The 13,382-nt window shown below is 30.7% G+C and overlaps 1 protein-coding gene across 1 annotated transcript; it reads right to left on the bottom strand.

Annotated features, from left to right (window-relative positions):
- Positions 1-3,745: 3,745 nt before the first annotated feature.
- On the bottom strand, positions 3,746-7,206 carry LOC112007535 (2-alkenal reductase (NADP(+)-dependent)). Its single transcript, XM_024039889.2, has 5 exons — positions 6,927-7,206; positions 6,479-6,653; positions 5,825-5,991; positions 4,850-4,932; positions 3,746-4,382 (listed from the first exon to the last, which is right to left on the bottom strand). The coding sequence occupies exons 1-5, from the start codon at positions 7,161-7,163 to the stop codon at positions 4,004-4,006; spliced, it is 1,041 nt and encodes a 346-aa protein (XP_023895657.2). The 5' UTR covers positions 7,164-7,206; the 3' UTR covers positions 3,746-4,003.
- Between the last annotated feature and the right edge of the window lie 6,176 nt (positions 7,207-13,382).

Raw genomic sequence — 13,382 nt, forward strand, 5'->3', positions numbered from 1 at the left:
AAGAAAGAAGTTTGCTGGGGTTTGAGAAGTTTTTCTCAAAATTTTTTTTAATAATTTTTCTCACATTTCTTTTTCTTCTAGGAGGTATTATAAAAGGATTCCTAACTTGTTAGAATTTCAATAAGGTGCTAAATGAGATTGACGGCCAATATCCAGATTTGTATTTATGGAATTGTCACATCTAAATTAGCATTTGGGTCAGGATATCTCTAATAAGGTGCTGGCTGCCAATGGTGTGGACTTGAGTTGGACCAATCATCTCAATACGAGATCTCATTGAGTTGGACTTGTGCAAGGTTTGGGCCACTCCGACTGCACCAAGGGGGATGGTCATGGCTAGCGTCAAATTTCTATTGAAAATAATAGAAGGTACTCATTTGAGAGAGTTTAATGCAAATTCTTAATCAATTTATTTGAAGTATTTATTTATTTCATTACAAAAAAAGAATTAGGGTTTATCAACTAAAAAAAAATGCTTTGTTATTTTAAAATTTAAAATAAGACTTATACTTATCATGTTTATTAATTTAATAAATCATATGTATAATGAATAATGCAAAAGTAAGTACGTAATTACTGATTTTTATTTACCAATCACAACTTGACACCGTAATAAGTCATGAAAAGAATGTCTAAATAGATTTTTAGGCAACTGTTAATTTAGGCTATTGATTCTCATATCCTTATTATCACCATTAATATACATCACTCATTTCACATTTTAAATGTGAACATCATAAAATAAAATAAAAATCGACATGGCATGTGAAATTATAATATTATGTGTTACATTTATTTACATTTATAAACTTATAAAAATAAAAAAAGACATATAGTTAAGAATCTTTTAGCTCAACTTAGTTTTTGGTATCCCTAAGTGAAATATTAAAGATTTAAATTCTCTTAAGACCTTCTCTCTCTCCTCATATTATGTGTTAAAAATATTTAGTATTCTCAAAAAAAAAAAAAAAAAAGATTTAAATCCTCTGCATTTTAGCTATTGGATTATTGAAAATAGCAAGGCATGTATACTAGACTTCTCTCTATTCAGGGTGGTGTGATCTAAGTCATTCATCTAAGTAAAAACTCTGGTCATCAATGATTCAATATAGATGAAAGTACTTAGCTAGAGAAAAAAAAGGCCTAATTTTTACAATATTTTTTTTTATCAAAAAGAAATATATCATAATTTTTTTTTTTTGAGAAACTACTTGATATTTTTATAACAATTGAGTGAGCAACTTTCTATTATTTTTTATTGAGTCATCCTGAATATTTTTATAGACAAAGTTTAGTTACAAATTGATTGTAATCTAAGGATCTAAGGTTATAACCTTACTCAAAATATGTTCCTTAAAAAAAAAAAAAAAAAAAAAAAAAAAAAAAAAAAAAAAAACTTACTTTATATTTTTTTTATTGGAAATGAATTTTGACAAATCCATCATTGGATTACATTTTCTTTCTATATCCTCCATACTTGCAAAATTTTTAGAAAATTAATAATCAATAGCTATTTCGTCAATAAATTATTTAAATTGCAAGTTTTTGTAGTTTAAAATTATGCATAAATTAGAAGCTTATAGATCATATAGTAAATAATATCCGATTGACACAGAATTTGACATGTGTATTGTAAGGTAAGAATTTGTTCCATGTGAGTAGTGGTACACTAACGCAAGCTCCAGAAGCATATAAAGCATTAGTGGGGCGCCCTTCTATCCGATGTGGGACTCTAGGCTTGGGGCTGAGACTATGAAACCCTCCTTGCTTGCCTGCACTCGGGGACGAAGGCAAAAACCGCATCGCGCCTGGCACCGCGGTAGGTACACAATTAGATGTGGGTGGAACAAATTCGTGAGTAGTGGTACACTAACGCAAGCTCCAGAAGCATATAAAGCGTTAGTAGGACGCTTTTCTATCCGATGTGGGACTCCAGGCTTGGGGCTGAGACTATAAAACCCTCATTGCTTGCATGCACTCGGGGACGAAGGCAAAAACCGCATCGCGCCTGGCACCGCGGTAGGTACACAATTAGATGTGGGGTGGAACAAATTCTTACCTTACATGTATAATGTATTAAAAGTGTATTAATGTGGAAATGACCCCTGAACAATAACTTCACAGCTAGCAGACCTTTTTACCACCTTCAGTAGAGTCTTGATGGAATAAGTATCTTGAGAAAAGTCCTGAGGCATACAAGTGGAGGGTTGGGATGCATGGAAAAGGGATATAAAAGGAAGGGAACCCCCTAGAAAAGGGAATGAACATTTTTAGGACCAACAGAATAGGAAAGAAAATAATGAATGGCTTGGTGTAAAACTTGAACTATATTTATATACAAGAAACTGATCCTCAAACTTGCCTGAGGAGGTCATTATCCTCAATTGTTGTTTAAATAAAGTCTATTTGTTATTCTAGGCTATTCGGCCTTAAACTTGGACTTAGTTCAGAATTGCACTTGAACTAGTTTCTCACTCTCTTCAAAAATTAATACGTAGTAATATTAATTTTTTTTTAAAGAAAGTTGTAACCTTAGACACAACTAATCTTATAACTAAACTTTGTACTCGTTTTACAATCTCCCATTAACTAATAACCCATGAACTATGTTACTGTATAAAATAAAATATTTATTGAAAATACATAGATAGATATAGAGGTGAAAATAGCCACATACCACGTTTTGGCAAAATTTGTGGCAAACTAGCACTGTTTTGGAAATATTTAGCAATCTATCACTTTTTTAGTACTCGAGTTCCACAAAATCGAGTTCTAAATAGTACTCAAGTTCAGTGAACTCGAGTTTCTAGCGAGTAGCCAACGTGGCACCGTTGACCTAGAATTTGTGTAATTAAAAAAATAATGTGGTACTTGATATTAGTGAAATCGAGTATCTCTTTATAGTACTCGAGCTTAATACAGTCGAGTACCTTTTTTTTTTTTTTTTTTTTCCTACTTCTTTTCTCTGTTGGAATGGCTTGAATAGTCAAACTTAGTGGCTTGAAATTAGCCAACAAACCATTAAATCGCTTGCATGCCTATGTCAGGAAGATGCATGATATTCAAGAAGTTTCATGTGTGAAGAAATGTAAGAGTTTGTATTAAATGTTCTTCATGAATTGTCAAAGAAGATGGCTAGGAACAACGCCTGACTTGGAGCATGAATTTGGTTTGCATGTCAAGTCATCTTTGTCTTTCTATTATCTTTTCTGTTTTGTTTGTTTTTTTTTTTTTTTTTAATTAAAATTAGCTAGTTTATTTTGTAAAAAATATTTTCCTTTAAAAGAAACTTGTAAACAATTAAATTAGAACATTTTCATGGTTTCCACTTTCCAATTAGCCCAAGTTAAAGGTGTTATTGCGAGGAAGAATGTGTTGTTGTTGTGAAAGGTAAGGTGGAGTAGACTAAAATGTATATTTATTTATGTTTGAAGAGAGAAAAAAAAAATATTATATATATATATATATTAAAGAAATTAAAAAAAAAGTCTTGCATTTGAATAATAAGTTAGTTAAAATAGAAAAGGTAGAGTTTCAATTTAATAAAACTCCCTTGGGCTAGTGTGAATGCTATTAAACCAATGAATAGTTATATCTCTCCAAGAGAATAGCAATAACTATTCCTTAATATATGTTAAATAATATTAAGAATTAATATATCGCAATAAATACAAACCCCTCTTTGCATATAATAATTATAAAAATAAAAATAAAAATTATTAAAAAATAACATTTCATTTATTAATCTTCTCTAAAAGTATATATATGAAATTGGGATACAAACTGAACCAATTGTCAAACATAGGTGTAGAATTTTATTCCAATTCATTTATAGTACCAAACGTGCCACTACAAAAAACTTGGACTTTAGCCACGTTTTAAAAACTCAGCTATAGACTCTAAAAACACAGCTATAGGCTATAGCCACGTTTACAAATGCGGCTTTTACTTCGTGACAATAGCCCCCTGTAGGGTCTATAGCTGCATTTTTTGTAGTGTACTCTTATTCACAAGCGATTGCGAGTACTTGTTTACCAACATTGCGACCACTAAAGAGTCCTAGGAGAGCTGCTGCCCCATTCTCAAGGCCTTCAGCTATGTCTTCCACATAAACTATCTTTGATTCTCTAATGTATGGCAATATGTGGTCTAAGAACTTGGGATAGAGGTGATAGTATTCAATAGCTGAAAATCCTTCCATACGAATTCGCTTGTATATGATAAACATCAAATTTTTAATCCCTTCAGGCTCATCAAGATTGTAGGTTGAGGTCATTCCACATCCGGCTATGCGCCCGTGGTCTCTCATGTTTAGAAGAACTGCATCAAGCATTTTTCCTCCAACGTTCTCAAAGTAAATGTCAATACCATTCGGGAAATACCTGCCATGCCAAAAGAGAAACCAATAGTAATGTGTATTGCATTAATAAATAAAAAAGTTAAGATTACATAAGTTGTGAAAAATAACTTAATTTAAATAAATTTTCTTTAGTATTGTATCGTTTTATACCAAACAACTATTATTTATATAGTTTAATGTGGGTTTCAGTTCGCTTAACTGGTAAAGTCTCTTATGGTTAAATAAAAAATTTGGGGTTTAATCCTCGCTTATATCAAAAATTGATTGGTGTCTTGGTCTAATGATAAAAGAGTTATCATCAGGAATGAGTACCATAAGTTAAAACTCTCCCTCTCTCTCTCTCTCTCTCTATATATATATATATATAAATAAATATATATATATATATATATATATATATATATCATGTAGAAAAAGGTGAGCTTTAAAAGCCAATGGTGACATTATGGATTGGTACCACACATGTAACACACAGTAGCAAATACTGACCTTTTTAAAGCTGCATTCAAATCATGCTCCTCTTTATAATTGAAAGCCTCATCGAACCCAAACTTGTTTTTCAATAAATCAACCTGATTAAAGACAACAAATAAGTATTCATTTAACGGAGGTTATATATGCAATTAGCACCATCTCTCCTTTACCAAGAAACAAAAAAGGAAAGTAATTATTTCATATGTACACTATTTCCAGAACATCAGTAGAGACATGGCAACGTATTTCGTACCACTTGCTCTCAAAGAGAGAATTAGATATGAAAAATTAGATGGCGACTACACAAAGTCGATAAATAGTCAGAAATTCAAAAAGTTCTAAATTCTCATAATCTTAGTTCAATATATAAATGAAAAATGATAAAAGTATTACAAGTTTCAATACTTGATGACTAGTGTAAATGGTTTCAAAAAACAATTATTACCAAAAAAAAAGTGGACAAATTAAAATGGTGATACATTAGTAGTTAAATTGTCACTGTCACGTCAATTTTCAATTATAGTTTGCTTTGAATTTATAAACTAATATATCAATTTATAATGTTCTTATAATAAAATTCTAATACCTTGACAGCACTTGTTATTTATTACACGTGTATGCCATGAACAATTTTAAAGCATACGGTGGTCAAAGGGAAAGCAATCGATCAGTACTAATTTCCATGAACAATATAACTAAAGGAATTATCCTGATATTACCTTTTTTTTTTTTTTTTTTTTAGGAATTAGGATTTTAAAATTTATTAATCACTAAAATAATATATGCCAATATTGTTATAAAAAATAAAAACAAAACAAAACAAAAAGGATGAGATGTTTAATTTCTAAAAACACAAAAGAAACATAGAAAAATATAAATAATTGAAACATGAGATTGCAAAGTTTATTATATGTTATCTATATAATATAATAAGTTACTAGATCTTAAAAAAAAAGAAAAAGAAAAAAGTGAGAGAGAGACTTAGTAGACCTTTTGTTGACTTCCTGCACTTCCAACCACATAGCAACCCGTCAACTTTGCGAATTGTCCAACGAGCTGACCAACTGCGCCGGAAGCAGATGAAACGAAGACATATTCTCCTTTCTTAGGAGAACAAATTTCGTAGAAACCAGCATATGCTGTTATACCAGGATAACCTATATATGAACACATTCAAAATATGGAGGGGAACCCAAAAAAAAATTCAGCACGAATCTAATTTGTCAATTGTTTTTATATTATATGAAAAAAAATTATATTATCTTCAGATCAAAGAAAAAGAAAAATATAATATGGATAAGATTTTATTTCTTATTTTTAAGGATGTATATATGGTTTAGATATATCTTATATTTATAATATTTAATAGAAATCTTGATAATTAGAATCTTTAATTCAAAATGTATCCTCCCGATGAGAGTACAAGTGACAGTAAAAGTACAAGCACATATGATGATTTGAAAAGTGAAAACCACTCACTAAAGAAAAAGGAGCAATCACAATTATAAAAACTACCAAAATAACAATTTGTCATCTCACCAAATTATGAAATATTGTGGAAGATTTTATAGCCATAGTTGATTGGATAAGTTAAATATATATAGCGAGAGGCAAAATTAATGACAACCAAACCAAATAACTGACCAAGAATTCCAGTGTAATAGGAAAGTGGTACATCTGTATGGTGAATTTTGGTAAGGTTAGGTTCCTCAACTAGGCTGTACTCTTCCCATTCAGCTGGTCCCCAAACAAAGTCACCTTCTTTGTAGTCTGGATGCCTGGAATCCAAAACCTTAGCCACTCCATACCCAGATAATGCCTACATGTTTGCACCAATTCACAATCGCTAGCTCAAAACTCAAAACTTATAACCAATCAATTTGCATTAATAGTCATATCTACATCCTATTACAAAATTATCAAAATATATATAATCTAGAGAGTCACAAAACATTTTACAAAAAATAATTCACAATTGTTGATGAGTCAAATTGTGATAGGCCCAAGTAAGAACGAATAAAAATTTACTAATTTAACTGTTGTAAAAATTGTTGTGTATTATGTATATGTGTACATGAAAATAGAGACTTACCGAGCCAGGGGTATAGGAAGCGAAGATCGAATCTTCAGCTCTATTCATGCGAATCCGCATAACGGGATCGCATGATAAGTATAGGTTCTTCAACAGAACTGCTTTTGATCCATTTGGGATCTCCAATTTGATAGTACTAGTTTTCACGTACATGTCTGATTCTTTGGGAGAACCAGTGACATAGTCCCTCAATATCAGCTGCTTGTTGCTCACTTCCTTTCCAACACTAGCAGCCATTGCCTCTATATCTCTACGTGTTTGTGTTTCGATATTTTTTTCCTCTGAAATTTGTGAACAGATGTTCTATTTGTAGTACACACATTCTTAATGTTTTATTCTGTATAAGTGTGTTTTTTTTAATTAAAACTAAATGTTCATGTTATTGTGCCACATAAGTCATTGCCTCATTGGTGGTTTGAAATATATATATATATATATATATATGAAAACGTCATTGATGATGGTTGGCACTACACTTTTTGAAGCGGAAAATGCCATTGTATTTAGTTGACCAATCATATTTCTTTATATAACATGGCTAGGTAAACAAATAAAGAGAAATGTTAATCAATGTTTTTAAGGTATTGATTTAGAAACTATTTTTACTAACATTTTATTAAGAGAATGATAAAATAATAGGTGTAGACAACTTTTTATATTTCTCATAAAAGTGATGTTAAAATTTTTCTATTATAGTTTATTAACAATTTCCATAAAAGTATCCATTAACATGACCCATAAATAAATGATTATAATATATTAAATGTGATGGGTTCCAATAATAGTAATATGTTAGTAGGATTGGAGTATATTAAATACCAATATTCTTAAGGTATTTGTTATTTTAAAAAAGTTTTGAATCATTATCTAGAGATTCTGGACAAGCGGTGCAAAATTAGATAACAATTAGAATTTATAGTGAATTCTAATTGTGTTTCGACTTTAATATAACTATATATTATACAATTAACACAAATAAGTCATTGCCTCATTGGTGGTTTGAAAATATATACATATATATATATATGAAAAACGTCATTGATGATGGTTGGCGCACTATACATTTTGAAGCAGAAAATGTCATTGTATTTAGTTGACCAATCATATTTCTTTATATAACATAGTTAGGTAAACAAGTAAAGGGAAATGTTAATCAATGTTTTTAGGGTATTGGTTTAGAAACTATTTTTAGTAACATTTTATTAAGAGAATGATAAAATAATAGGTGTAGACAACTTTTTATAATTCTCATGAAAGTGGTGTTAAAATTTTTCTATTATAGATTATTAACAATTTCTATAAAAGTATCCATTAACATGACCAATAAATAAATGATTATAATATATTAAATGTGATGGGTTCCAATAATAGTAATATGTTAGTAGGATTGAAGTATATTAAATACCAATATTCTTAAGGTATTTGTTATTTTAAAAAAGTTTTGAATCATGATTTGGACAAGCGACGCAAAATTAGATAACAATTAGAATTTATAGTGAATTCTAATTGTGTTTCGACTTTAATATAAATATATATATTATACAATTAACACAAATTTTGTCATATGTGTTAATAAAGTAGATAACATGCAATCCAATACAGGCAATCAAAATATTAATTTAATAAAAATTTATTACATATGTAATATTAGTTAAAGTTAGATGAGTTGTAACATGATTATGACCCAATTAAAAAAAATTATCCAAATGACTACCATTTTTTTAAAGTAAAGTTAGATGAGTTGTAACATGATTATGACTCAATTAAAAAAAATTATCCAAATGACTACCATTTTTTTTTAGTAAACAGTAATACTTATTAAAACATATACGAAAATAATAATATTAGTGTTTTGAACCAAATTTATAATAAATTACATAATCAGAGTTCAACTACAAAAGGTTTTAACATTTGCAGTTGTAAACTAGGGTTATAGACAGCGAACACTAGACACACACAATCAATATGGGATAAACATTTCATTTTGTTTTTAGTAAATAGTAATACTTATTAGAACACACATAAAAATAGTAATATTAGTATTTTAAACCGGATTTATAATATGTTACATAACCAGGGTACCGTTTTTAATTTTGTTTTTTCCTTCTCAAATTTGGGCATGAAAGCTATTCCTACTATTGCTGGTATAGAGTTTGAGAAATAGTAGGGTGATGAAAATAGAGACATTCTAATAATAATTTTGTAGTTTAATTAGTTCACACCTCTAACTATTTCTAATAGATACGTCCATGCTTTAAATCTCTATGCCTTAGAAAAAACTATTTGATATCAAATAATACTATGTTAGAAGTATCAAAATTTAATATATACGACACAAAATACTTTTTCGTAAGCCTTAACCATGGAATCATAGAAATAGAAATCCACATATGAAAATGAGTCTCACATTTATTGGAGGGAGGAGTATTAAACATTGTTGACTCAATAATTGCCTGAAGATTTCATATATGTTGAGGTAAGATCTGACGGGTTTGAACAAATTATTAGCGGCACTAGCCGCTGTGCCAATCGTTTTTCGTCTTGGTTGAAACAATCAATATTCAAAACAATGTTATCATTTCCTGGTATTGGTCGGCAAAAAGATAATGAGCTAATGGCGTTTTCTTAAATGTCTTGTTATTGAAAATATTATCTGATCTTACCAGACCATCAGTAAGATAATGAGCTTCTCTTCAAAAAAAAGATAATAATCATTTTTTTTTAGGGTGTTTAGAATGCTGCCTCTACTAGGTGAAAATAGTGAAATATCATATTTTAGCAAAATTTATGACAAATTAGCACTGTTTTGAAAATATTTAACAATTAGGTCTTGTTCCTGGTCATCTTTTTTGACAATTCATGAAGAACTTTTAATGCAAGCTCTTGCATTTTTTCACACATGAAACTTCTTGAATATCATGCATCTTCCTGATATGGGCATGCAAGCCATTTAATGGTTTGTTGGCTAATCAGTGGCGACTCTAGGAATTTTGTTCAGGGTGTTCCTATTCCACTTTGAAAAAATTTAGGGTCATTTCAGTCTATTTTGAGTGTTTTGGGACGTTTCAGTAAATACCGGCCAAAATTCAAGATTTGGTCGATATGAAGTTTGTGCTTAAAAAAAAAAAAGTTCTTAAAACAAAAACAAATTTGCATTCTGTACACTAAAAAACCTCAAAAGGAAAAAAAAAAAAAAAATGAAAAGAAAAGAAATGAATAAAGGTACCTGTATAATAAACTATAAGTTCATTTGAAATATTAATAAAATTATTAATTATTGTTATTTAGTTGTTTCATTTATTTGTTTGTCTTTTATAAACTATAGTTTGTTATATTATTAATTATTGTTTCATTAATTATAAAATTATTAATTGTTGTTTAGCCTAATATAATTTAATTTGTTTGTTTTTTATAATGTATTGGTTAATTAAATTATTAATTATTGTTCATTAGTTGTTTTTCCCAATTAATTATTAGTTAATTAAATTATTGCTTATTAATTACACTAGCACACATCACATGTGCACATTACACTAAAAGAGCCAATCATGTGCACATTACACTGCTTTACCCAATTACCCAGCCCCATGTGCCCATCAGCCCATCCAACCTCACTCCACTCAACAAGCCTACAAGATGCCTCCAATCACAAGAGCCAGCTGCCAATAAGAAAATTTCACAATCACAAATCACAATAACATTACACTGAAAGACAATATCTTACCAACACACCAACAGCAACACCAACCAACGGATAAATCATAGGATAAAATCAAATTCAAAAAGTAAAAAAACAGGCAAAATATTAATAAAGTTAAAGCTTCATTGCTTCATCGAATCACAGTTCAGATAAAGTTACTCTTTAAGAATAAAGAGAGAGACAGAGACTCATTCATTTCATTTCAGATTTCACAGAGAGAGAGAGAGAGAGAGAGAGAGAGAGAGGGAAAAAGAGGGAAATATCTTGAGGGAGTACCGGAGTAGCCGAGTAGGAAGGCCTGAAGAGTGAAGGCTGAGGCTGAGGCAGTGACCATCGAGCGATCTACGAGAGATGTGCGACGATGTGCGAGCGATCTCCCATGAGCGACGATGTACTTTGGACTGCTACTGGATCGATCTTCGACGAGAGGTGACGATGTGCTCTGGACTGCGACTGGATCAATCTTCGATGAGAGGCGACGATGTGCTCTGAAGTCTGGACTGCGACTGGATCGATCTCATCTAACTTTTAAGGGGAGCCGTTGCTCTGTTGCTCTATTTTTAAGTTTGCTTTAGCTTTAGTGGTTTCTAATGTACTAATTTACTGATTTGAGGTTTTTGATTTAGTGATTTGCTCTGTATTGGGTTGTTTTTTTTTTTTTTTTTTTGAGAATTTGTGGGTTGCTTCCTTTGTAATCTGTTGGACTTGCCGTGGGCTTGATGTTGGGCTTGCCGTCCGCTGTTTTGCTCTAATACAAATATATATATATATATATTTAGATTTTAGTTAAAATTTTTTTTTGGGCTTTTTTTTTTCTTGAAAGTAGAACAAATATATATATATATATATATATATATATATATATATATTTAATTTGAGAGTGTTCCTTTCTTTGATTGAGGGTGTTCCTATTTTTTTTTTTTTAAGGGCAAACAAATAAAAAAAAATTTAATTATTATATATAAATTTTTTCTCAAGTCAGGGTGTTCTTGGGAACACTCTGAGCATAATGTGGCATTGCTACTGTGACTAATGTCAAACCACTAAGTTTAACTATTTAAGCTATTCCAATCGAAACAAAAAGTAAAAAAAGGAAAAAAAAAATGCAAAATACTTGACTGTACTAAGCTCGAATACTATAAAAAGATATCCAATTTTACTAATTTCGAGGACCACGTTATTTTTTTTAATTACACAAATCCTAGGTCCATCATAAAACATTTTTGTTTAAACAGCATTTCACGCATTTCAACACACTTTTTCACCCACACGTGTTTCAAAAAACAATAAACACAATTTTCAAACTAATGAACACCGGGTTAAGGCTAGAATTCGAGTTCTGTTTAAAACTCGATTTTGTTGGATATATATATATATATGAAGAAGAATTATATTAGTGAATTCCAATATAAAAATCAACTACACTTCGTTCAATTATGGATGGTAAATCTATTGAAAACGCTATAAATCAAACAAAAGCAAGCAAGAAATGAAAAACCCAGATCAGAATATGTAAAAAAATTGAAGAATAAGATGAAATTGAATTAAAAAAAAAAATGGAAGTCAAACAAAGAGTGAAGAACCTTGATGGTTCGGGCTTGTTCGGAACTGAGGGAGGCTTTGGCAAAGGTCTCTTCGTCAACAAAGACAGCTTTCTTGAGCAGTAGCTTCTGGAGTGATTCCAGATTCGAAGCCATCTCTGTCGGATTGGTTATGGCTCCGCTCCATCTCTCACTTCCTTTTCCCCTCTCCTCCATTGCCATTTCTGATTTCTCTCTCTCTCTCTTTCTCTCTCTGCGCTTTGAAAAAGAAAAGCTACCGCACTACGCTTTCTTTCTTGGGCTTTCCATGGTTTCTACCAATGGGCCGGTTTTGGATTTACCTGCCAACCCGGTTGGGAATAATCTCATTTTTTGTCAAACCAGTTTGAAAGATTGCAATTTTAGGCCTAACCGAATAATTTAAAATAAACATATATTTTTTTTATATATTTAAAATTTTACATATCACTTATTCACTTCAATAATAAATTTTTATTTTATTTTATTTTATATTTACATATTACTTCAATAATATGTAGTTTATGAACCATCAATATTATATTATGGTTTTTTATTTAAATTTTTTTATTTTACTTTTTAATATGACTAATTTATTGGAGTGATGTTAGGAATAAGAATACTACATACGTCATACAAAGTAATGTGTCACTAATAAATAAAAATTGATTCAAACGTTCATTATAAAAATAAAAAATAAAAAATAAATAAGCCTTAGAAATCCTTAATTATAAGACAATTTCCAATGGTGCTTTAATCAATATACGAAAGAGATCAAGAATGTGTTTATTCTTATTTGGGGTTATTAATAGTTAATGTGGGGCCCGTGGGCCTGACAGCCACAGCCCATCGCATAGAGGCCCAAGGCCAACGCCGAGGAGGACTGACCAGCCAAGGCTAAGTTAGACAAAACCTCTTTTTTGACCCACGCCGAGAACCTCTTCGTCCTCGGCATTCTAAGGATAATTTTTGGGAGGGGACAAGCCCAGATCAAGCTGTCACATTCATACTTAATGCATTCACCTAACCCCTCTGACCGCATTAATGGGGATATAACCCCTTAGCAGGCAACGTTGATCAGAGTGAACCACTTGAGTACCGATAAGGCCTCTGATGGGACGGATGGCCAGAAGGGAGGCGAATGGATGATCAACAGATGGAAGAAGGAGATAGGAAGATGAAGACTATATAAGAAAA

This window comes from Quercus suber, unplaced genomic scaffold (assembly GCF_002906115.3).
Source record: "Quercus suber isolate HL8 unplaced genomic scaffold, Cork oak 2.0 scaffold_78, whole genome shotgun sequence".
Lineage (NCBI taxonomy): Eukaryota > Viridiplantae > Streptophyta > Magnoliopsida > Fagales > Fagaceae > Quercus > Quercus suber.